Source organism: Xenopus laevis, chromosome 8S, assembly GCF_017654675.1.
Source record: "Xenopus laevis strain J_2021 chromosome 8S, Xenopus_laevis_v10.1, whole genome shotgun sequence".
In the NCBI taxonomy this organism is placed as follows: Eukaryota; Metazoa; Chordata; class Amphibia; order Anura; family Pipidae; genus Xenopus; species Xenopus laevis.
Window position 1 is genome coordinate 56,248,376 of NC_054386.1, and position 25,185 is coordinate 56,273,560.

General features: G+C 43.0%; 1 protein-coding gene across 4 annotated transcripts in view; it reads right to left on the reverse strand.

Annotated features, from left to right (window-relative positions):
• Positions 1 to 25,185, reverse strand: part of LOC108700542 (rho guanine nucleotide exchange factor 9) — a 258,564-nt gene that overhangs the window by 67,950 nt on the left and 165,429 nt on the right. For all 4 annotated transcript variants that reach the window (XM_041575080.1, XM_041575083.1, XM_041575082.1 and 1 more), the window contains one exon: positions 19,797 to 19,988. In XM_041575080.1, the coding sequence (XP_041431014.1) occupies positions 19,797 to 19,988 (192 nt within the window). The remainder of the gene's footprint in view (positions 1 to 19,796; positions 19,989 to 25,185) is intronic.

A 25,185-nucleotide genomic window follows, 5' to 3' on the forward strand; every position in this document is an offset into this window, starting at 1 on the left:
CGCCCTTCCCGGATTCAACCAGGCCAAAAGATGCCAACCCTACTCAAAGTCAAACATATAAAGGCTAATATTTACTCATATGTCTATGCCAATTTGATATGATTATTTGATAGGTTACTTATTAGGATATAAATAACCTGGTAATAAAGTTTTTGTTCAGAATATATCGTTCTCCATTAGTAATGATAAACATTGGTTGTTCTAGTTTGATAACCCCCATCTATAAATGTCTGTGATGATTATTTTGCATTGATTAATTTTGTGAGGGAGATTCTAGGCCTTCTGATGAGTATTCTCAAAATCCAATCCACAGGTTTCACTACAAACAAACTCTCATAAGTCTTGTTAAGCCATACACAATTTGTAATGTTTTAAAAATCAATAACTGTTAAGTACAATGTTCCTTTAGGGAAGGTACAACAGAAGGATATATAGCAGTTTCCCTTTAAAGATAGTCTTGAGGGTGTTTTTGAATGCTTTGCATAACAATAATTAGATAAATAGATAATAAAATAAAGAAAAATATTATAGTTGGCATTAACCCTAACTAGCATTTAGCGATTGCCAGAAATTCACTTTGTTAGGAAGTTTTAGATACCATCAACTTTCCATCGTCAACTGTAATGATCTGCAACACTAGTCTGAAATCTGTCAGGCTCTAGATAGAATTAAATATCTGTTCTTCTATAATCTGCATTCCCAAGGCATGTATTCAAGCCCCAGTACAAGATGGAGTGAAGAGTTCAGGACTTATTGTGGTAGCAGATTCTGTAAATCTCACTCTTCCAGCTATTATATAGCTGTTATAAAAATAATCAATAGTAATTATTTAGGAATAGATCTCTGCCCTTAAAATATTACTAATCGAAAGGGAACCTAATCTACGTATTAAAAGGACAATATTATCCTTATTCAACATGAGTGCAATTAATAGGGCTTATGCTGAACATACTTTTTTATTGTTATAATCACAATAAAATCTTTGTTTTGTTAAGTATGGTAGGATAATGTTAAAGGGATACTGTCATGGGAAAACATGTTAACAGTGCTACTCCAGCAGAATTCTGTACTCAAATACATTTTTCAAGAGAGCGAATAGATTTTTTCATAAATTATTTTGAAATCATATGAGATATGCTCTGATAAACTTCAGTTACTCTTTACTGCTGCACTGCAGGTTGGAGTGATATCACCCCTTCCTTTCTCCCACCGAACTAGGGTTGCCACCTTATCTGGAAAAAACCTACTGGCCCTCTTATATATTTATCTTTTTTCTTTACTAATGCAGAAAATGTAAAGTTTGATGATACCTTTTATTGGCTAACTGGGATCAACCATAATTTCTACCGGCCAGGCTGGCAAAATACTGAGATGGCTGCCTACACACCAATAGTATAACTAAAACAAAATACACTTTTGGGGTTAGAAATTAAATTTTACATGATACAGTGAATTATTTGCAGTATAAACAGTGTAATTTAGAAATAAAAACTACATCATAAAAATCATGACAGGATCATTTTAAATAATGCATTTTTGTAGTCTGGTACTTTTTGTAGTCTGACATAAATTTAAATGTAGAATTAAAGTTGTTTTCATTATGCTACATTTTATATGTGGGTCCCTTATGTATTTGTGATTTATATAAGGCTCTCGGGCAGAGTAAGGTTCAGCATATAAACAGTACAGGTTGGTTCATCATTTGCTTTGTAATTAATCACAGCAGAAGTTTACTGAAAAAGTTTAGCTTGCTTTAGACATAATATATGTTTGCCCGGGTATAGTTATAATTAGCAAACAATAAGAATTTTGCTTTTATAGGAGAACTAAAGCTTAACTAAAGAAGTAGGCTAGAAGTGCTTTACATTATGTTTTGGGTTTCTGTACCAGCCCAAAGCAATCACAGCCCTTTAGCTGAAACAAATGTTTCACCATTTACTACATGTAAATGTCTAATTTAACAGATTGAGAATACATAAGAACCTTACAAGTCCAGCGGCAAATAGCCCAAAGAGGTTATGTAAATCATAACTGCTAATAGGTCATATGGATTATTACACTTGGTACAAACTCTTGTGTTGCCCCCCCCCCCCAGAATACAAAATACTTAAAATAGTGGTTCAACTTTAAGTTTACTTTTAGTATGTTCTAGAATGGCCAATTCAAAGCATCTTCATTATTTATTTTTTATTTTTTGAAGTATTTGCCTTTTTCTTCTGACTTTTTCCAGCTTTCAAATTGGGTTCACTCACCCCATCTAAAAACAAATGCTAAGTAAGGCTACAAAATTATTGTTTTTGCTACTTTTTATTACTCAACTTTCTATTCAGGCCTCCTATTCATATTACAGTCTCTTATTCAAATCAGTGCATGGTTGCTTGGGTAATTTGGATAAGAAGAATTTCACTGGCACACAGAAGTTGCGGTAGCAGGGCAAGCCCTTGCAATTTTATTATGCAGTTGTGCAACGTTTCGGGGACACGCCCCTTTGTCAAGCATAGTGTGGACATAGTGCAGACATGATTTAAAGAGTGTTCAATTAACAAATTAGCATACTTAACAAGCTTTGCAGTGAAAAAAAATTTTGTATCAAAATACCATTTAAAAGGACAATATTAGAGCTTTGCAGTAAAAAAGTTTGCATCAAAATACCATTTAAAAGGACAATATTGAAGCTTTGCAGTGAAAAAGGTTTACATCAAAATACCATTTAAAAGGACAATACTAAAGCTTTACAGTGAAAAAAAGTTTGTATCAAAATGCCATTTAAAAAGACCATAATAAACAAGAGACCCACTAAAGTCCATAATTATCTGTCCCTTATTTTGACTTCACGTAGTGCTGGGATTGGTGAAATTTAGAAGTGAATATCTAAAAGAAAAAATGAAACAAGATGGCAACACTGCGGTCAATTAACAATCTTGAAAGGAGTCTTTTGCTCACTGAGCAGGTCCTAGCGGGGTCAGATAGTTTGGGGGGAACAGAACAGCAGCAGGATGTTGAGTAGCTGGGTGACAGTTAGAAAATCTAAGGTGGACAAAAGGAAAATGGAGGCTGATCCGGAGATTATACATCGCAACAAATTTGCCAGATTGTGTGAAGATGATGGGAGTATGAACTCTGGATTGGCAAATCTAGATGGGGCTGATCTCTCTAACAGCCGGGAGACCAGTTTCTCTAGTAGTGGTGGGGAGGAGAGTAGAGTCAGGCCTAAGTAGATTGTGGTTGTAGGGGACTCAATTATTAGGAAAGTGGATAGGGTAATTTGTCGTCCGGATCGCTACAACCGAACAGTTTGCTGTCTACCTGGTGCCAGGGTTCGGCATGTGGTTGATCGGATAGACAAATTATTGGGTAGGGCTGGGCATGACCCAGCTGTCTTAGTGCATATCGGTACTAATGACAAAATAAATGGTAGATGGAAGACCTTAAAGAGTGATTTCAGGGATCTAGGCTCTAAGATCAAGGAAAGGTCTTCCAATGTCATCTTTTCTGAAATTTTGCCTGTGCCACGTGCAAGTTTAGGAAAACAGCGGGAGTTTAGGGAGCTAAATGCGTGGCTCAAGTCTTGGTGCAGAAAGGAAGGGTTTGGCTTCCTAGAGCACTGGGCTGATTTTTCGTTGGGGTACAACCTATACAGTCGTGACGGTTTGCACCTCAATGGAAGGGGGTCCGCAGTGCTAGGGGAAAGAATGGCTAAGAGGTTGGAGGAGTGTTTAAACTAAACACTCCTTTCAGACGTGCAAACTTTGACAGTATAAGGGCATCTCTGCAACATATTAAGTGGGAAATGCTTTACACAGGGTTAAACACAGAACAAAAATGGGAAGTCTTTAAAATGCTGCTTAATAAATATACTTGTCAGTATATTCCACTTGTAAGCAAGGAACGTCGTTGCAAAGCAAAACCTTTTTGGTTCAATAGAAGCGTTGGTGTTGAGGTAGGTAAGAAAAGACGTGCTTTTAAGGTTTTCAAGTTAGCTGGTACAGCCAAAACATTTATAAGGTACAAGGAGGCCAATAAATCATGCAAAGAAGCTATAAGGCAAGCTAAAATTGATATAGAAAAGGATATTGCAGCAAGCAGTAAAAAAAATCCAAAATAATTTTTTAAATATGTTCATAGTAAAAAAATTAAGCAGGAAAGGGTGGGACCCTTACTATCAGAGGGGGGTCAGCTGGTTGATGAAAACAAAATAAAAGCGCAGATTCTGAACTCATATTTTTCATCTGTCTACACAAATGAGGAACCAGTAAGTGAAGGTTTCCTTCTTAACAGTCCCAATTCTAGTAATACAACTAATGATGAATGGTTCACACATGAAGAAATTCAAAAGAGACTAGAACATGTTAAGATTAACAAAGGTCCAGGGCCAGATGGTATTCATCCAAGGGTAATTAGCGAGCTTAGCTCTGTGATTGCCAAACCTCTTTACTTAATTTTTCAGGATTCATTGAGATCTGGCTGTCAAGACCGCCGGGAGCGCGAGGAGTCGCGTCCGCTCCCGGCGGCGAAGAATTCAAGATGGCGGCGCCCAGTCAACCCACGTGGGTTCCGACGCCGGCGCCGTGACGTCAGCGCGGCGCGACGGTCGCAGGCGCGCTGACGCTGGCGCAAGGGCGCCAAATTCAAACATAAAAGGACGCCTGAGACACCAAGATGGCGCCCGAAAATAGGATTCTGTTCCCTGAGAGTTTCCTGGGTTCCCTTGCTGTTTTCCCTACTTATATCTGCCTGATTCCTTGTTGTGACCCTTTGCCTGGACCTGGACTTCGCTGATTCTCTGCCTGCTATTGACCCCCTGCCTGGACTTTGGACTTTGATTATATTCTGCCTGCCTTGTGACCTGTAGCCTGAACCCGATTACCCTTTCTGCTTAATCCCTGGATACCACGATCCTGATCCCTCCTGAGGGGCTTCCTCCTAGATCCGGACTACTCCCCAGAGGGGGCTCCCGGCTCCCTGACATTATTTTCGGGCCATGGATCCTTCTGAGGAAGCCACACCTCATGTCGGACGAGCGCTCCGCGGACTGGCATCCCGCATGGAGGACTACGAAAACCAGCAGGTTCGCATTGGGCAAGCACTCGATGTCCTGCTAGCTCAAGTGCCTTCTGAGCCTTCCACTGCTCCACCTACTGGAGATCCCCCCATGGCGGCAGCCCCTACGAACGCAAGCTACCCGACAGATGAGCCTCGCATTCCACCTCCCCCTCGCTTCAGTGGGGACCCACAAGCCTGCAGGGGGTTTGCCACGCAATGCCAAATTCAATTTGAGTTCCAACCCACACAGTTTCCTAGTGAGCGTTCCAAGGTGGGGTATGTGATGTCTCGATTGGAAGGCAAGCCACTGGAGTGGGCAACGTCTCTTTGGGAGAAGAATTCCCCGCTGACTTTTGATGTTAAAGACTTTCTCCAAGCTTTTCGTTTAATCTTTGATGCTCCAGGTCGGGTTACGAACGCCCCTGCCCGTCTCTTGCAGCTCCGGCAGGGAAGCCGCAGTGTCAATGACTATGCTATAGACTTCCGAACACTGATGGCGGAGACTTCCTGGTGTGATGACGCTTACAAGGCTGTATACTACCAAGGCCTATCCATCCGCATCAAAGATGATCTCGTCTCCAGAGAGACTCCTGACACCTTGGAAGGGCTGATCGCTCTATCCATTAAAGTGGACACTCGTCTCAGAGAGCACCAGGTGGAGAGAGAGCGCAGCAGACGATTTTCTCCCTTGTTGGCCCCTCGCTTTCAAAGGCCGATTCTGCAAACACCCGCTGTTCCTGTGACTCATGTGTCGACGTCCCCCTTGGAGGAACCTATGCAAGTAGGAAAGACTCGCCTCTCCGAGCAGGAAAGACTCCGAAGACGTATGGCAGGTCTCTGTTTATACTGTGGTGGGCATTCCCATTTTGCCAACGCCTGTCCTGCCAAAGCCAAGAGTTTTGTACCCCGAGGTATGTCTCAGGTTTCTCATGTAGGGGGCATCACTCGAGGTCCTCAGGAGAAGTATCAAGAAAGTTCACGCAGACTTCTTCTTCCTTTGCAGATTCACCTGGCAAGTAAGTCTATCTTCGAAAGGGCCTTCCTCGACTCCGGAGCGGATGGCAATTTCATGGATGCCTTTTTTGCCGAACGCATGAAGATTCACCTGCTTCCATTATCTTCACCCCTGCGAATTACCGCCATAGATGACAAACCCCTGGAGTTTGAATTCGTCACAAAGTTCACGGCGGAACTATCTGTACAAGTTGGGGCGCTGCATCAAGAAAAACTTTCATTCTTCATCATCCCCTGTCCTTCTACTCCAGTAATATTGGGTCTTCCGTGGTTACGTCTGCATAACCCCACCATAGACTGGTCCACTGGGCAGATCTCTCGTTGGAGTTTATTTTGCCTGCAACATTGCCTTCCGTCAAAACCCCTCGAGAAGGTGAATGTCTCCTCTGCGGAATTAAAGACTTTGCCCTCCACTTACAAGGGATTTTCCGATGTGTTTTGTAAAAAGTCGGCAGAGTTCCTTCCCCCACATCGCTCCTACGATTGTCCGGTTGAACTCCTGCCAGGAGCTATGCCCCCCAGAGGGCGCACCTACCCTCTCTCTCCTGCAGAGACTACCGCTATGAAGGAGTACATCCAAGAAAATCTCCAGCGGGGGTTTATCCGCCCTTCTATCTCTCCTGCAGGGGCTGGGTTCTTCTTTGTGGAGAAGAAGGACGGAGGCCTTCGGCCTTGTATAGACTATCGGGGTCTGAATAAGATCACCGTGAAGAACAGGTACCCCCTGCCCCTGATTGCCGAGCTCTTTGACCAGCTGAAAGGGGCAAAGATTTTCTCCAAGTTGGATCTCCGGGGGGCCTACAACCTCATTCGCATCCGGGAGGGTGACGAATGGAAGACGGCATTCAACACTCGGGATGGGCACTATGAATATCTCGTTATGCCCTTCGGCCTATGCAATGCCCCTGCCGTCTTCCAGGAGTTTGTTAATGATGTGTTCCGAGATCTCCTAGGAAGGTTCGTAGTCGTATACTTGGACGACATCCTGATCTTTTCCAAGGACCTTGAAAGTCATCGCTCCCAGGTGAAGGAGGTACTCTCTCGTCTGAGGAAGAACTCTCTCTTCGCCAAGTTGGAGAAGTGTGTCTTCGAGGTATCCAAGATCCCCTTCCTAGGATACATTATCTCTCGAGAGGGATTTGAGATGGACCCCGTGAAGGTGTCGGCCATCCAGGAGTGGCCTCTCCCACTGAGTACCAAGGCAATCCAGAGGTTCATCGGATTTGCTAATTATTATCGACAGTTCATCCGGGGGTTCTCTTCCCGCATTGCACCTATCCTGGCCCTCATCCGGAAAGGGGGTAAACCCAGCCTGTGGCCTCAATCCGCCATAGAAGCCTTTCAGTCCTTGAAAGAGGCCTTCACGTCCGCTCCTGTTCTCCGACATCCCAATCCTGCACTACCCTTCTGCATCGAAGTCGATGCTTCTGAAGTCGGAGCCGGAGCTATCCTGTCTCAGAGACACTCCACTGATGGAAAATTGCACCCCTGTGCGTTTTTCTCCAAGAAGTTCTCATCCGCAGAGCAGAACTATGATGTCGGAAATCGAGAACTCTTAGCAGTCAAGCTTGCCCTTGAAGAATGGCGTCACCTCCTGGAGGGCTCTGAAATTCCTGTCCAGATTTTCACAGATCACAAGAATCTGGAGTTTATACAGTCCCTCAAGAGGCTAAATCCCAGACAAGCCAGGTGGGCCCTTTTCTTTTCTCGTTTTAACTTTGTTTTGACTTATCGCCCAGGCTTCACTCCAGTGGATCGTGACCCTGAGAGGCAGGAGCCAATCATTCCACCAGTCAAGATCATTGCCTCTCTGTATCCCCAATTTGCCGACCAGATTCTGGCTGGGCAGTCCTCGGCTCCTCAAGATACTCCGATTGGCATGGCCTTCGTCCCTCCAGAACTTCGCCTGGCCATCCTGCAACAAACCCACTGCTCCAGACAAGCTGGACATCCTGGTCCGGCCAAGACCCTTGAACTCTTGAGGCGCCTAGTCTGGTGGCCTGATATCCGCAAGGATGTAAAGGACTTTGTGGCTGCTTGTAATGTCTGTGCCACTTCTAAGCCTAGCCATTCCCGCCCCAGCGGGTTGTTACAGCCTTTGCCGGTTCCCTCTCGACCGTGGACGCACCTCTCTATGGACTTTATTGTCGAACTTCCTCCCTCCGGTGGGAATACTGTGATCTGGGTTGTCATTGACCGCTTCAGCAAAATGGCCCATTTCATCCCTTTGAAGAAGTTACCCTCTGCGGTGGAATTATCCCAACTCTTTATTAAGTACATCTTCCGCCTGCATGGTTTCCCGGTGGAGATCGTCTCCGACAGAGGCACCCAGTTTACCGCCAAGTTCTGGCGTTCTCTATGTAAAGACTTGGGAATAACACTTACATTTTCATCTGCCTACCACCCGCAGACGAATGGGGCAGCTGAACGTGTGAACCAAGCTTTAGAACAGTTCCTGAGGAACCACGTGTCTCTTTGCCAGGACGATTGGTCTGACCTCCTCCCGTGGGCAGAGTTTGCTCATAATAATGCATGTCATTCCTCCACAGGAAGGTCTCCATTTATGGTGGTGTATGGACAGCACCCTCAAGCCTTTCCTCAGGACTTCGTGTTGTCGGACGTCCCGGCTGCAGATGATCTGACAGCCCATATGCTTGCTATTTGGGCTGCAACCAAGTCTAATCTGGAGAAGTGTGCTCTAGTCCACAAGACTTTCGCGGATCGCCGTAGAAGGCCCTCTCCTCCCTACAAGGTGGGTGATAATGTCTGGCTCTCTTCCAGGAATATTCGCTTGAAGGTGCCATCTCCCAAGTTGGGTCCGAAGTTCCTGGGTCCGTTCCCCATCTTGGAGATAATTAACCCCGTAGCCATCAGACTTCAACTCCCACCAGAGATGAGAATCCCCAACGTGTTCCACGTCTCCCTGGTGAAGCCCACCGTCTCCAACCGTTTCTCTGGTGTCCAATCTCCTCCTCCTGCTGTCTCTGTGGAGGGTCAACAAGAATTCGAGGTGGAGAGAATCCTTGATTCCAGAATCTCCAGAGGGTCCCTTCAGTACCTCATCCATTGGAAGGGCTTTGGCCCCGAAGAATGCTCTTGGGAGGGACATCGTGATGTGCATGCTCCTCGTTTGGTAAGAGACTTCCACTCCAAGTTTCCCCAGAAACCAAGTCCCGGTGGTCCTGAGGCCCCCCGTGAGGGGGGGGGGGTACTGTCAAGACCGCCGGGAGCGCGAGGAGTCGCGTCCGCTCCCGGCGGCGAAGAATTCAAGATGGCGGCGCCCAGTCAACCCACGTGGGTTCCGACGCCGGCGCCGTGACGTCAGCGCGGCGCGACGGTCGCAGGCGCGCTGACGCTGGCGCAAGGGCGCCAAATTCAAACATAAAAGGACGCCTGAGACACCAAGATGGCGCCCGAAAATAGGATTCTGTTCCCTGAGAGTTTCCTGGGTTCCCTTGCTGTTTTCCCTACTTATATCTGCCTGATTCCTTGTTGTGACCCTTTGCCTGGACCTGGACTTCGCTGATTCTCTGCCTGCTATTGACCCCCTGCCTGGACTTTGGACTTTGATTATATTCTGCCTGCCTTGTGACCTGTAGCCTGAACCCGATTACCCTTTCTGCTTAATCCCTGGATACCACGATCCTGATCCCTCCTGAGGGGCTTCCTCCTAGATCCGGACTACTCCCCAGAGGGGGCTCCCGGCTCCCTGACACTGGCATAGTGCCGAGAGACTGCCGAATTGCTAATGTGGTGCCTCTATTCAAAAAAGGATCCCGTTCTCAGCCTCAAAACTATAGGCCAGTTAGTCTGATGTCAGTGGTAGGAAAGCTTTTTGAAGGGTTAATAAAGGATAAGATACTGGACTTCATAGCAAGTCATAATACTATGAGTTGCGAGCATTGTTTTATGCGTAATAGATCTTGCCAAACTAACTTAATTTCTTTTTATGAGAATGTAAGTAGAGACCTCGATTCTGGGATGGCAGTGGATGTGATTTACTTTGCTAAAGCATTTGATACAGTGCCACACAAAAGGTTACTGGTTAAATTAAGGAATGTTGGCCTGGAACATAGTATTTGTACCTGGATATAGAACTGGCTAAAAGATAGACTACAAAAAGTGGTAGTAAATGGAACATTTTCTAATTGGACCAGTGTTGTTAGTGGAGTACCGCAGGGCTCTGTACTAGGTCCCTTGCTTTTCAACTTGTTTATTAAAGGACCAGTAACATTAAAAAATGTTATCTAAAAAATTGATTCTATAAGCTACAAATAACAGTCTTGCCCCAATACATTTATTTGACATAGTTTAAATTTTTTTAAAAAAAATTCCAAAAAACCTTCTCTGGAGAACGGCATATTGGCGACTGCGTGCTCCCAATGCTGATCCTCCACACAGCACTTCCGCTGTAATGAACCCGGAAGTTGGAGGTAATTCAGAGAAGCCGGGAGGTAATTATTGCTGTGCAGACTTGAGAGAGGCGGAAGGAGTAAAAGGCTTTGCGAGCGAACAGTTTGTCAAGGGGGGCTATGTGGAGGGAAAGGTTGCACTGCGGGTAAGACAAAGATGCGGATGGGATGGAACGGACTGGAACTGCTGGGCAAGGGAGACTGCGGTATGTGAAAAACTAAGGGGGACGGAAAGGCTGCACTGCAGGGAAGACAGAGTTGCAGAGGGGATGTAACGGACCGGAACGGCTGGGCAAGGGAGACTGTGCGATGTGAAAAACTGCGGGGGAGGGAAAGGCTGCGGGGAAGAGACAGAGACGCTGAGGGGAGGGGCTGGAACGGCTGGACAAGGGAGGCTGCAGGGAGAGAGAACTGTGGTGGGAGAGGGAAAATGGATGGGCAAACCATACTGCAGGAAGAATGAGAGGGGAGAGGGGAGAGGAACAGCTGGGGAAGAGTGGCTGGGGGACAGAGGGAACTGAAGCTGGCGACTTGGTTGCTAAGTAACAGTGACGCCAAGAAACAGGAAGCCAGGTCAAGACCCGGAAGAGGCTCACAGCAGCGCGCACGTAGGGAAGAACAAGGGAGAAGAAGCAAGAAGATGGCGGGGACCCCTTGGACGCCATTGGACAGTGACGTTTTTAGTTTCTTCCGATGTATTACGCAAACAGCAGGAAAGAGCAGCATATTGGAGGTAAGTAATGTTTATCCATTATTTTTGATTATGAATTTAAAATGGTGTTACTGGTCCTTTAATGACCTGGAGGTGGGCATTGAAAGTACTGTTTCTATTTTTGCAGATGATACTAAATTTGTCTAAACTGGAAAATGAGGTTCAATGTTGATAAATGCAAGGTTCTGCAACTTGGCAAAAATAATATAAATGCAAGTTATACACTAAATGGCAGTGTGTTGGGAGTTTCCTTAAATGAGAAGGATCTATTGGTCTTTGTAGATAACACGTTGTCTAATTCTGGGCAGTGTCATTCTGTGGCTACTAAAGCAAATAAAGTTCTGTCTTGCATAAAAAAGGGCATTAACTCAAGGGATGAAAACATAATTATGCCTCTTTATAGGTCCCTGGTAAGGCCTCATCTGGAGTATGCAGTGCAGTTTTGGACTCCGGTCCTTAAGAGGGATATAAATGAGCTGGAGAGAGTGCAGAAACGTGCAAATAAATTGGTTAGAGGGACGGAAGACTTAAATTAGGAGGGTAGACTGTCAAGGTTGGGATTGTTTTCTCTGGAAAAAAGGCGCTTGCGAGGGGACATGATTACACTTTACAAGTACATTAGAGGACATTATAGACAAATAGCAGGGGACCTTTTTACCCATAAAGTGGATCACCGTACCAGAGGCCACCCCTTTAGACTAGAAAATAAGAACTTTAATTTGAAGCAACGTAGGGGGCTCTTCACAGTCAGGACAGTGATGTTGTGGAATGCACTGCCGGTTCCTTTCAGATAAAAGTTTGTTTTGAGATCCCTTCAGGGACAGGTAAAGTGCCCTTTCCCCATCCCTTTAGGATGCAGGGTTATCTTATCTTAAGTATCTGTTACTTTTTTAATTTGTCTAGTCTAGTTGTTACAATTTTAACCTTTTTTTCTTGGTTAGTTTGTTGCCATATTGTTTGATTTTTTCTTTTAGATATTCACTTCGAACTTTCACCAGTCCCAGCACTACGTGAAGTCAAAATAAGGGACAAATAATTATGGACTTTAGTGGGTCTCTTGTTTATTATGGTCTTTTAAACGGCATTTTGATACAAACTTTTTTTCACTGTAAAGCTTTAGTATTGTCCTTTTAAATGGTATTTTGATGTAAACTTTTTTCACTGCAAAGCTTCAGTATTGTCCTTTTAAATGGTATTTTGATAAATACTTTTTCACTGCAAAGCACTAATATTGTCCTTTTAAAAAAAAATTTTCACTGCAAAGCTTGTTAAGTATGCTAATTTGTTAATTGAACACTCTTTAAATCATGTCTGCACTATGTCCACACTATGCTTGACAAAGGGTCGTGTCCCCGAAACGTTGCACAACTGCATAATAAAATTGCAAGGGCTTGCCCTGCTACCGCAATTCCTGTGTGCCAATGAAATTCTTCTTACCCGTATTGTGAGGTGGCCGATTCCTCTATCGCTGGGCACCAGCATAAGAATCTTTGGGTTTGTGTTGTGTGCGGCTTCTCCAAAGCTCTTTTGGGTAATTTGGATCCTAGCAAACAGATATCTGAAATTGCAAACTGGAGAGATGCTGAATAACTCAAAAACCACAAATAATAAAAAATAAAAACCAACTGCAAATTGCCTCAGAATATCAATCTCTACATTATACTAAACGTTGATTTAAAGGTGAACAACCCCTTTAATTAGGAAAAGTTTGATTTAAAGGTAAATTTAGCCTTCAACTAACTAAATATTTATATCTCAGGGAACTTGCCTATGAAAAACTTATCAATTCAGGAATCCGGAGTCCATATAATTATTTAACCAGGCCGAAGGGACCCGCCCCAGTTCCAAAGGCAATCAATTACAGAAAGGTTTATATTAAAAACGATTTAAGTCCCAAGGCCTCTTAGAGTAAAAACAAAATTAATTTATTGATATTCACATTTAAAAAAGTATCCAGTACATACTACCCCACATATCCCACCTTACGCGTTTCGCATCCTCCGGCGCTTAGTCATAGGTGTGTCTAAATGTGAATATCAATAAATTAATTTTGTTTTTACTCTAAGAGGCCTTGGGACTTATATCGTTTTTGATATAAACCTTTCTGTATGAAAAACTTATGGAATGTTATTAATTGGTTTCTTACTACCCATCTATAAATCAAAGCAGACAAGTAACAGGGCTGGACCAAGCGGACTGGGCACCCTAGGCAACCCAGCCCCCACTACCCATTGTGTGCACACCTGAACGTGCGTGCACCTGACCAAGACTGCGCGCATATGCAGTACCAAGGTGGTGGTGATGGAGGGGAGGGAGGGCAATGAGAAGGAGGGGGGAGGATAGAGGGTAGGGGAAGGAGGGGGAAGTAGAGTGAAGTAGGGGGAGGGGAGTGGAGGAGAGGAGACGAGAGAGGGGAGAGGCAGAGAGGGGAGCGAACTGGACTAGGGGTAGGCAGAAGAAGCTTAATAGGTACCTGCCAAGCACCCCCTTATCGTCGCGCCCTAGGCAGGTAACTCTTCTGCCAACCCCTAGTGCCAGCCCTGACAAGCAATGTTATGTCCAGTTTCAAATGTTAATCAAGTTTTTTATTATGTTAGATACACCAGTTTAGATCTAGCTGAGAAATGCAGAATTTAATGGACCTCCTTATAACACACGTTGGGTAATTCCTCTTACTGATGTGTTTCAAGGCACGGGATGAGGCTTGGGCCTCCTTCCTACAGCACCTCCAGGAGGTGCCAATTTCCTAGCAGATATGCAGATATACCCAGCCTCTCATGCACAAAATCTGAATTTTTTTCTACTTTCAATTCAAGCCTGTAAATCTGGAGACAAAATATTAGCCAGGGTCCCCAGTCTCAGTGGGCCTCGTGGACAAAAACAGTTCTTGGTACCTGTTACTAGACATAGATACTCTGCATTGTTGCTAAAGCAAAGAACATTAATGCAATTCAATACACAGAATAATCACATAATCAGGCTTCTATACTAAATTACACTAAATAAACAAAGTGCCTTCAAACTGAACACGAGGTCTCAGTGGCGCTTGCACGGCAAACAGCACCAAAGATCCCTCTTTAATTTGATTGAATATGCCAGAAGCCAGATTTAAGCAACATAACAGCAAAACTTCACAGTTTAAGTCTGCTGGGATTTAATTTACTTTTTTGCAAGAAGGGCTGAACTCATTATATTTTTTTAAGCCTTGAGTGACTTGATCCTGACAGCTTACGAAACATTCATATTCATTCATATATCAAACATATATCTGCACGTGGCATGGCATATAGCAGGGACCGAAGATTGTAAATTACGCTGGAGCAGAAAATGATTGGTAAACAGCTGGTACCTGAAAAGCACAGTAAAATATATTTGAACTATATAAAGAATAATCATCATACTTGTTGCACCAGGTGTTTGAGGAGCTTACTGTAGTCAAAGGTGTATCTTCTAATGCTTGGTAGGGACACATGTCTTGACTGCTCACCACAAACAATCTACCTGAAATGCTTCCTGTCTTTATTTTTCATTCAGAATAACCTGCTTTTATCAGTTGCTCAGTTGTCTTTAGAGCAGTGGCCGGTGGGCTCAGCCCAGGAGAATAGCTATTTATTCTACTACACCTAAAAGCCCAGCTTGAAGGACAGTTAGGGTGCTACTTTAGGTGAAAATGTATTCTTGATAAACTATTTTTTATATATCTGTAACCTTGTTATAGGGAATGTCAAACAAAAAAATAATTCTAAGCAACTTTGCAATATACATTCAGTAAAAATGTTATATGGTTTTTATGTTATTTGTATATGTATTGCTATTGAAGGCAGTGTTTGTCTGTCCCTTTTTATTCTCTGCTCTGGTGGCTCAGACTGTCAAAACAATGTAAGACAAGGCAACAGACCAGTCTTTGCTGGGGAACTAAAACTTCTGCAACATTGATTAAAAAGTAACAACCAGGAACAATAGCAATTGCTTTTTTTTTTTTACAAATAACTTTCATTTAAGAACATTTTAATAAATATTTATTGAAAAGTTGCTTAGAAATTATGTTTTATTTTATTAGGTAATTTTTTATTTTGTGGTTGACGTGCCCTTTAGAGCCGCAACCAAAGGCTGGCCCTCCGAAGGGGGCTTTAGCTGAAAATATCTGACAACCACTGTCTTGGAGCAATAGTTTTGGAATGGAAAAAGGAAAACAGAATCCTACATGCTTATGAAAAAGACTAGAGCAAAAGGTCATATTCTAGTCTTTTTCATAAAAAAGACTAGAGCAAAAGGTATTCTCTCCCATGGACTGCTACCTTGACGTGGTGGGAGGGCTTGAGTGTCTCAATAACCCAGAGAGCTATGCTGGCTGGAGCTTATACTCCTGGCAGGGCCACCCATGCCAGACAGGTCAAAGGATAGAGACCAGATGAAGTGCAGTCCCTGGCCCTCCAGGTTGGGGGTTGGGCTATGGGCCAACAACCCATTCTCGTTAAAAAAATAATTTGATACAGAAACCACAACGACACAATCAGAAAGCAACTTGGTTGGCGATGATTTCTCTCCATCAGAGCTTATGACGCAATCTGGTGAAAGCCCTAGGGAAGCCAGTGCGCTGATAAATCTTCTATCAGCCAAGACCAAAACAAAGATCGGAACATGGAATGTCCGCACCCTTTACGAAAGCGGTAAAACAGCACAAGTGACCAAGGAGATGGACCGCTATAAGATCACCATACTAGGATTATGTGAAATAAGATGGACAGGAAACGGACAACAACGACTGGCGAGCGGAGAAACTATCATCTACTCTGGCCCACAAAAACAGCACATGTATGGAGTTGGACTGCTTATGACAGCAGAGGCAGCTACGGCATTGATGGAGTGGGAACCAATCTCAGAGAGAATCCTGTCAGCTAGATTCAAGTCCAAAGGAAGAAACGTTACCATCACTCAGTGTTATGCACCTACTAACACTGCAAAAGAAGAAGAGAAAGAAGAGTTTTACAGTGCATTGCAGGCAGCTATTGATAAGATACATAGAAGGGACTTAAAGATCCTTATGGGAGACCTAAATGCCAAAGTTGGGAAGGACAACACCGAAAAAGAAGTAATCATGGGCAAACATGGAGTGGGGGAGAAAAATGAAAATGGAGAACTCTTCATTGACTTCTGTGCTTTCAACGAGCTTTTCATTGGAGGCACCGTCTACCCGCACAAGAGCATCCACAAGAAGACCTGGACCTCCCCTGATGGAAAGACAGAGAACCAGATCGACCATATCACCATTGGTCAAAAGTGGAGGAGGAGTCTACTAGACGTCAGGGTGAGCGAGGGGCGGATGCTGCGTCAGACCATCACCTAGTGCAGGCGACACTGAGGCTGAAGCTAAGGGCACACAGGGACCAGGCACAGAGGCCAGCATTCAAATACAATGTGCAGAGCCTGAAAGATGCAAATAAAGCTACAGAATACCAGTGCAGCTTGAAGAACCGCTTTGAGGCACTAGCAGATGGCTGGAGCTGAAGAAAGTCTGGAGGGATACCTGCCAAGAAGTCCTGGGGAAAAAGAACAGAAAGCACAAGGAATGGTTGTCACCGGGTACATGGGATCTTATGACTGAAAGAAAAGAACTTAAACAGAAGATGAATAATCGTCAAAATCATCAGGAGAAGATGGATCTCCAAGCACAGTATTGGGAGACAAATCGTATGGTGAAAAAGAGCTGTAGAGCGGATAAGAGGAAATTCATCCACGACCTTACAGAGGAGGCAGAAACGGCAGCAGGGAAACAGGACATGAAGCGATTGTATGAGATCACCAGAACTCTCGCAGGCAAGAACACACAGCCATCATGTGCAACAAAGGACAAAGAAGGCCGCACCATTACCAACGAAGGCCAAGAATGAACGAGATGGGTCGAGCACTTTGCAGAAGTCCTCAACAGGCCACCTCTAGAGCAGCCTCCACTCATCCCACCGCAGACAGCCTTTTGGACATCAACACCAACCCACCCAGTAGAGCCGAGATCATCACAGCAGTAAAAGAAATCAAGGCTGGGAAAGCATCAGGTACAGATGGTATCCCACCTGAAGCCCTAAAAGCGGACGTCATAACAACCACGAACATGCTATACCCACTGCTTCAGAAAGTCTGGGAGCAGGAAAGCATGCCAAAAGAGTGGAGGGAAGGGCATCTGGTGAAACTTCCCAAGAAAGGCGACCTCTCCAACTGCAACAACTGGCGAGGCATCATGCTCCTATCTGTACCTAGCAAGGTACTCACACGAATCATGCTGCCGAGACTGAGGGAGGCTCTAGACAAACGACTGCGAGATGAGCAAGCAGGCTTCAGGCAGGACAAATCTTGCACGGACCACATTGCAACATTGCGCATCATCATAGAACAATCACTGGAATGGCAGTCTCCACTTTACACAATCTTTGTAGACTTTGAGAAGGCCTTTGATAGCGTAGATAAGAGAGGTCGTCTGGAAACTTATGGCACATTATGGGATACCACCAAAATTCATCTCCATTATCAAACAACTTTACAACAACTCCACATGCCAGGTTGTGCATAAAGGAAAAATGACAGAGCCTTTTGAAGTGCGGACGGGGGTGAGACAAGGCAGCATGTTGTCACCAACCATCTTCCTGTTGGTAGTAGACTGGATTATGAAGAGTTCTACACAAAATGCCAACACATGAATCCACTGGTCCTTCACTAAAATCTTGGAGGACCTAGACTTTGCAGATGATGTCAGCCTCCTGTCGCACAGACAACAAGATGCACAGCAGAAACTCACACGTCTATCAGAGGAAGCAGCAAAAACTGGCCTCAAGATCAACACTAACAAAACAGAAACCATGAGGATTAACAACCAGCAGCAAGATCAAATCCAGTTGCAAGGAGTTGACATTAAGGACGTGGACAAGTTTGTCTACCTGGGCAGCGTAGTAAGCAAGGATGGAAGAGCAGATGAGGACATCAGGAGCCGTATCAACAAAGCCAGACATGCATTTAACACCTTACGTCCCATCTGGAACTCCACTGCCCTTTCACAACAAACCAAAATTCGTATTTTTAACACCAATGTGAAAGCAGTCTTGCTTTATGGTTAGGAAACCTGGAGACTGACCATGACAACCACAAGTAAGCTCCAAACCTTCATCAACCGCTGCCTATGACACATCCTACACATCAGATGGCCACAGAAAACTTCCAACATCAGCCTATGGAAAAGATCAAAACAGATCTCCATCGACCGAGAAATCAGAAGAAGAAAGTGGGGCTGGATAGGCCACACCCTCAGAAAAAGTTCTGACAACATCACAAGGCAAGCCCTTGAGTGGAACCCACAAGGGAAAAGAAAAGTTGGCCGGCCAAGACAGACATGGAGGAGGTGCATGGAGGCTGAAATGAAGGCAGCCGGATGGACATGGGCTCAGCTGAAGAAGACCGCTGCGAACCGAGTTCGTTGGAGGAGTGTCGTTGAGGCCCTATGCTCCCCGCTGGAGCAAACGGACTAAGAGAGAGAAAAGGTCATATTCTGTGATTGGATAGGGAAACAGAGAACTGGGTTGTCCATGCTGTTCTCAGATACACACTCTTGCTGTGAAGTGTCAGACAAACTCCAGCAAGTACCTAAATTACAGAGAGGCAATAAGGAGAGTAACCTTCTCAAAAATGCTTACAATCTAACTTCACAACTAAAGATATACAGAAAACAAAGATAATTAGGGTAGAACATTGCTTTGTTTTCTCCCAAGCGGCCTTTAAGTAGCAATGTGACTTTTTAATTACCATATAACTCTGCATCATTTTCAGTAACACACAGCCAAGAGAGAGAAGTCACGAGGGGAAACCACAAAATAAAGATCTGATTTTATCAATCCAATAATAGACTTGGCACAAAAACCAGCGTAGGATTTTGTAGAGAACAATTTTGGCAAGTTCATTCCACACCTATTAGATTTGATCAAATTTTAGGCTTCTAGTAGAGATGGTAGCAATCAGAATAACTGCCTTTCAGTTGCTACTACATGCACATTGTCAGTGGTCCACACACACTGGATGATTTGCTGCACTGAGAGCAACTAATGTCCGTTTGCCTGCTTGGATACCACTGGTTATATCTAACTGGCTACCTACATGTACAGTATCTTCAGTCACAGAATGGGCTCACACCAGCAAGTCACAAAAAGTTACACTGATGTTGCAGTCATAAAGCATACGGCTGGCTTGAGTCACTGCAATATGCTGCTAGAAAAGGATCCACAACCTCCATCACACAATAATTTATACATAAAAACACAGCAACCAAAGATTATCTGGCCATATGACATGTACGGCATCACAAATGCTATTTCTACTTTCTCCAACAGAGAAGCAGCACCACCCAATGATAAAAAACAGAAAGAGTGAAATAGGCCCTGATTTGCTGCCATAGTTGGTTTATCTGTGTGTAAATTAGGGGCCGGGGGGTGACAAAGGATACAGCACAATTGAACAATTGGCAATTTGTCCACATTGTGTTACACAAACATTTTAAGAGCCAACCAGTTTTATTACAGTGCTATGATTTCATGACTCACAGCCAAGTCCCTGCTGCTCCCGCAAAATGTGCTTACCTCACAGATGTCTTTCAAGTGCTTAATATAGTGCCGCTCTGTGCTCATGATTTCATTGATGACGTTAGCTCTCATCTGATCTCGGTTTTGAAGTGTTCTGCCAATGCACAGGCAATCGGAGGTCGGGTCCAGGTGCCCATTCTGCACCTCGCTTGTCCCTTCCTCCACACCATCTTCTTGGTTCACCCAGAGCTGTGGTGAAAGAGGGTTTATTTTCAAAAGACAACAAGTACATACAAAAAACACATCCAGAGCTGGAAAAGGTTTTAGCAAAATAGGAACCTTGGTTCTTCTACAGTGTCAAATCTATATTTTCATTTAGCCATGTGTCTATGCAGTAGCGGAGGAATTCACTGGTTAGCTCGAAACCATTTGCATCACGTTGGGCTATAAGGAGTACGAATTGGCCTCTGATGGATTTTATGCTTGAATACCTCATTCAAATTGGTTTATATACTCTTTTCATCCTGGACATGATACTTAATTCCTTGGAATCTTTTGTTTTCTTTTGTATGAAGGGTTTACTATTTCAGAATGATGTTTGAACCTTAAATAACTGCATTGTTCTCTGGTTTGCTGTTCATAACCTTCATATATTTCTCCTGTACTTCTGTAATTCACATATAACATGAAAGAAATATGGACTAAATGATCAGAGTGGTGTGGTCTAACATCGTGGACACAGTGGGCAGCTGGAAACAACTGCTATTGGCAAATGGGAAAACTCAACTGTAGCAGCAGAAACCACCCTTCTCATAGACTATAGTGACAAAAATATTAGCACTATAAATCAAACACTCATACCTAGTGTTGCCACCTGGCCGGTAAAAATGATGTCTATTCCCAATGTATTAATAGGAAAAAAAGATAAATATATAGGAAGGCCAGTATTTTTTTCCAGAAAAGGTGGCAACCCTACTCATACCATATAAAGTAGATAAAGAGAAAGCCACGTTACCCTATATTTTTCACTTGCTTTCAACCAGGGCTGGAACTAGGGGTAGGCAGAAGAGGCACGTGCCACAAGCTTGGGGGGCACCAGGCACATACCTCATAGGCAGCCTACCCTTAGTCCGCCACTGAAAAAAGTTAAGTGGGTGCTGACGCAGGCCCTCCGCGCTCATTTGTGCCCAACCACGCACTTCCCCGTTTGTGTGCACCTACACCCTCGCGTCCTCGTTCGTACACGTCTGCGTATTGGGTGGGGCACCACATAGCTGGCTGGACTGCCTGGGGGACCCGCCAGTACTTCCAACCTGTTTTTTTAATCTGTAATGCAAACAACACTAAAGCTTCTGCTAAAGATGCAGTGTTTCTATTGGCTGGAACATGTTAAATGGATGCTTTGAACATTCCCTAGTTTTCAGCTGAAGTGGAAACAATGGGCCTCTTTAAAGATGCCCAGGCTGAGACTGGGTGATGCACACAGTGGCATTCCTGCCAAGCCCACTCAGTGGGTACAATAAGTTAGTGGAGCAAAGCCTGACCAGAGCACTCTGCCACGAGACCCAACATGAAAAGTAAGGTCAGCTGGACATCTTCAGCTCCATAACAAGCAGATATTTTGCATAATGAATTTGCTGACTACTTTTTCAGAAGAGCCATTTATTATAAACCAAAGGCAACAGACTAGGGGCACTTAATCACATTAGATCAAACTGAATGAACAGCAGACTTTTGTTATGAGGCCAGACCTCATAAAACTCATAATAACTGAATCAAACTCATAATAACTGAATTATGACAGTACAATACTCCAACCAGTTCACATCAGCTAAACTATTTTTTGTTCCTAGTTTCACTTTTGTTCTTATTAAAGGGAATCTCCACGAAAAAAACTGGTTTGGGCATAAAGAAAGAAAAAGTATTTGCAAACTTAATTGTTATTTAAAGCAGTCTACCTGTACCAGTCTACATTCTCTGTACTCCTGGTCCTGACTCCTAAATCAATGTAGCAGAAGCCAGCAAATAAGGCTTGCAAATACTGCTGTCAATAGGAATTACATTTACAAATAACTTTAAAACCACTGCACATTTATCATTATAAAGTCCCATTTACTTTTATTAGACATTTTATTTTCAAGTTTTTATTGCCTCATGATGAAACTGCCACTAATGGATGTGTGAATGAGATAGGGATTTTAGAGTGTAAGCTCCCGTGGGACAGAGACTGCTAATCATATTTTGGTTGCAAGCCTGGGACAGAGACTGCTAATCATATTTTGGTTGCAACCCTTACATGCCCACAGCTGTATTAATATTACAGCAAATTGTGAGATGCACTCTCACTTAGCAATTCCCATCTTCAGCTATTCTGAGACCATCAACATCCACTTCCAAATGATAATGTAACAGCTGAATGAGCTTGCTTGTTCTGCATTTGCAAGAAAAGGGAGAGTTTAATTATTTTAATAAAGGTGATGTTTTAATCACTGTCACTTACCCGCAGATCTGATTGCCTCAATTACTCTCTCTCAACTTCACATTTTTAATGAAAATGATAATCTCATAACAATTAAGGGCAAACTTCTAAAAATTTGAGAAATGCTGTGTTTCTTTGAATTAACTTGATTCAGCCATTCTGTGAATGTATCATGTATGTGCTACAGAGGGTGCCAAACATCTTTGCTTAAGCTAAACCTAGAATCAGTAGGTATGCTATGTGGGCACTGCAACTCTAGAGACAGGGAGCGTTTAGCTCTCCAGCTGTTGGTTTGAGTTGTTGATGGGAGTTCTGCAGTACAGTTGGTTTCCTATCCATGCATGTAGGCATACGTAAATACATCTAAGCAGATGATCATCCTGCTAGAACTGATCCTGGAAGCTGCCGCTAGCCTAGACCAACAGCGCTCAGTCTTTTTTACAACATAATATGCAGCGCTTTGTTCCCCAAAAAATGTGGTGGTGATCAATATGTCACTATCTTTTGTAAATCTTTTCTCATTCATATGCAGCACCCGAGCCCTGGTCTTATAACAGGAGTGCACTGAATCTTTAGTGTGCAGATGACCTAAATCAGAACTCTTAATTTCATGGGACTTTAAGGGCAATTGTACATGTACAGTAGATTAGGGCACTTTTGACAGTTCTTTCTTAAAGATGAAGAAAGGCTTAATAACTGTGCATTGCCAAATTTATACCACTTACCCCAGACCCTGGGTTCTGCTCCTTTTCACTGAAAAACATGCCTGCCCCAGGTACTAGTCTAATGATTCCCATGCTGCTATATTGTTTCTCCCAGGAATTTTGCTGAGGCCCTCGGCAGAGAGCATGTGCAGTAGAACAAGTTCAGCTTCTCAGGTCCAATCAGTATATTTTATTTTACTGCACATGCGCTCAGCCCTAGGCAGCCATACGAGATCCCTTGGACTACAGAGAAGGTGGCATCCTGGTGCTATAATAGTGCCCAGGCAAGTTTATTTTCTGGCAAAGATAAGAGTTGGACCAGGGCATGAAGACTATGTAAAGTATTATACGTAAAGCAATAATATAGATACTGTTTGATTAATATTTGTTGTTTTAATCTATTTAGGTGTTTTAGCCATGAAATAGAGTAAATAATATAACATTTCTTTTAGACAGACAATCTGTGATTCTACCTTGATTCATTGACACTGTGTACTTCTTTAATGATTTGACTTGTTGACCCCAGAAGGGAACAGGGCTCTCTGGAAAGTTTGTGTTGTTTCTAAGCAGGCCAATTCAGGCCCCATTCGGTGTGCAAATAGGGGCAGGCCTCTGTGCCCTGTTTCAGAGTGGGCAGTTCACCTTCACAAAACTTATTATCAATTAGTATGCCACCAATGCTCTTTCTGAAAGCAATTTCCATTTTTTTAAAAACCTAATTCTTAAAAATCATTATAACATTTATCAAAACTGCTAACAGATATTTAGTAGAGAAATAGTGCTCATGATATCAATCAGAAAATGCCTCATAAGAAAAATATATCCCTCTTAATGGTCCCCAGTGAGACACATTCAGTTACATTGAGAAGGAAAAACAGCAGCCTGCCAGAAAGCATTTCTCTCCTAAAGTGCAGGCACAAGTCACATGACTGGTGGCAGCTGGGAAATTGACAAAATGTCTAGCCCCATGTCAGATTTCAAAATTGAATATAAAAAAATCTGTTTGCTCTTTTGAGAAATGGATTTCAGTGCAGAATTCTGCTGGAGCAGCACTATTAACTGATTCATTTTGGAAAAACATTTTTTCCCATGGCAGTATTCCTTTAAGCCTCCCAATTAATCTGCTTTTTTGTTGCCAAGGTAAGTGCCTCTGACAACCCAGGAGGATTTCCAGTTGCAGGCTAGAAATAAGCAAAATAGACAGGCTAATAATTCAACAACCATAAAGAAATAAACCATGAAGTCAATTTAAAATGTGGCTTCCTTAATTACAAAAGAACTGAAATTACCAAGTGATCAATATAAATCTTGTTTAGATGCTGGTGCTTGTTTCTAAATCAAGTATCTTGAACAAGAAAAGGCAAAAGCCCAAACAAGGAGGAAAAAGAAAGTAATAACTGCTATGGATTACTAGCAATCTTTGCCCACTAAATACTTTGTTTATACATCCCAGTTGTCTATACTACACTGGTGTAATCAACAGTTTTCCTGATCTTCACCACTGATATTCTCTAGGAGCAGCCTAATGACACACCATATACAGTTATGGAGGAACCATTATCCAGAAACCCACTATCCAGAAAGCTCTGAATTACTGGAAGGCCACCTCCCATAGGCTCCTTTTTAATCAAATAACTAATTTTACTATATTTTATATATATATATATATATATATATATATATATATATATATATATATATATATATATATATATATATATATATATATATATATATATATATATAAAATCCTAATTGGAAGCAAAACAATAGTATTGGGTTTAATTAATTTTAAATATTTTTTTTTTAGTAGACTTAAAGTATGGAGATCCAAATTACAAAAAGACTGCTTATCCAGATAATCCCAGATCCCGGGCATTCCGGTTAACAGGTCCTATACCTGTACTTAATTTCTGATATATCTCCATTGGACAAAAAATACCCCAAACCACCTGTACTATTTGCCACTTACTTCAGTGTCAACTGTTTTGGCGTGAAATCCACCTGTACAAGCAGTGACAGCTTTTACCACTCACATCCATGGTAAGTGGCACAGATGGTTCCAGGTGTTTCTCCAGTACCCAAAATGAAATGCATGGTGTGGCAGTAGCCTTAAAGAGGTTGTTCACCTTTTAGTTAACTTTTAGTGTGATGTAGAATGATAATCTGATACAATTTGCAATTGGTTTTAATTTTTTTTTACTATTTGTGGTTTTTGAGTTATTTAGCTTTTTATTCAGCAGCTCTCCAATTTGCAATGTCA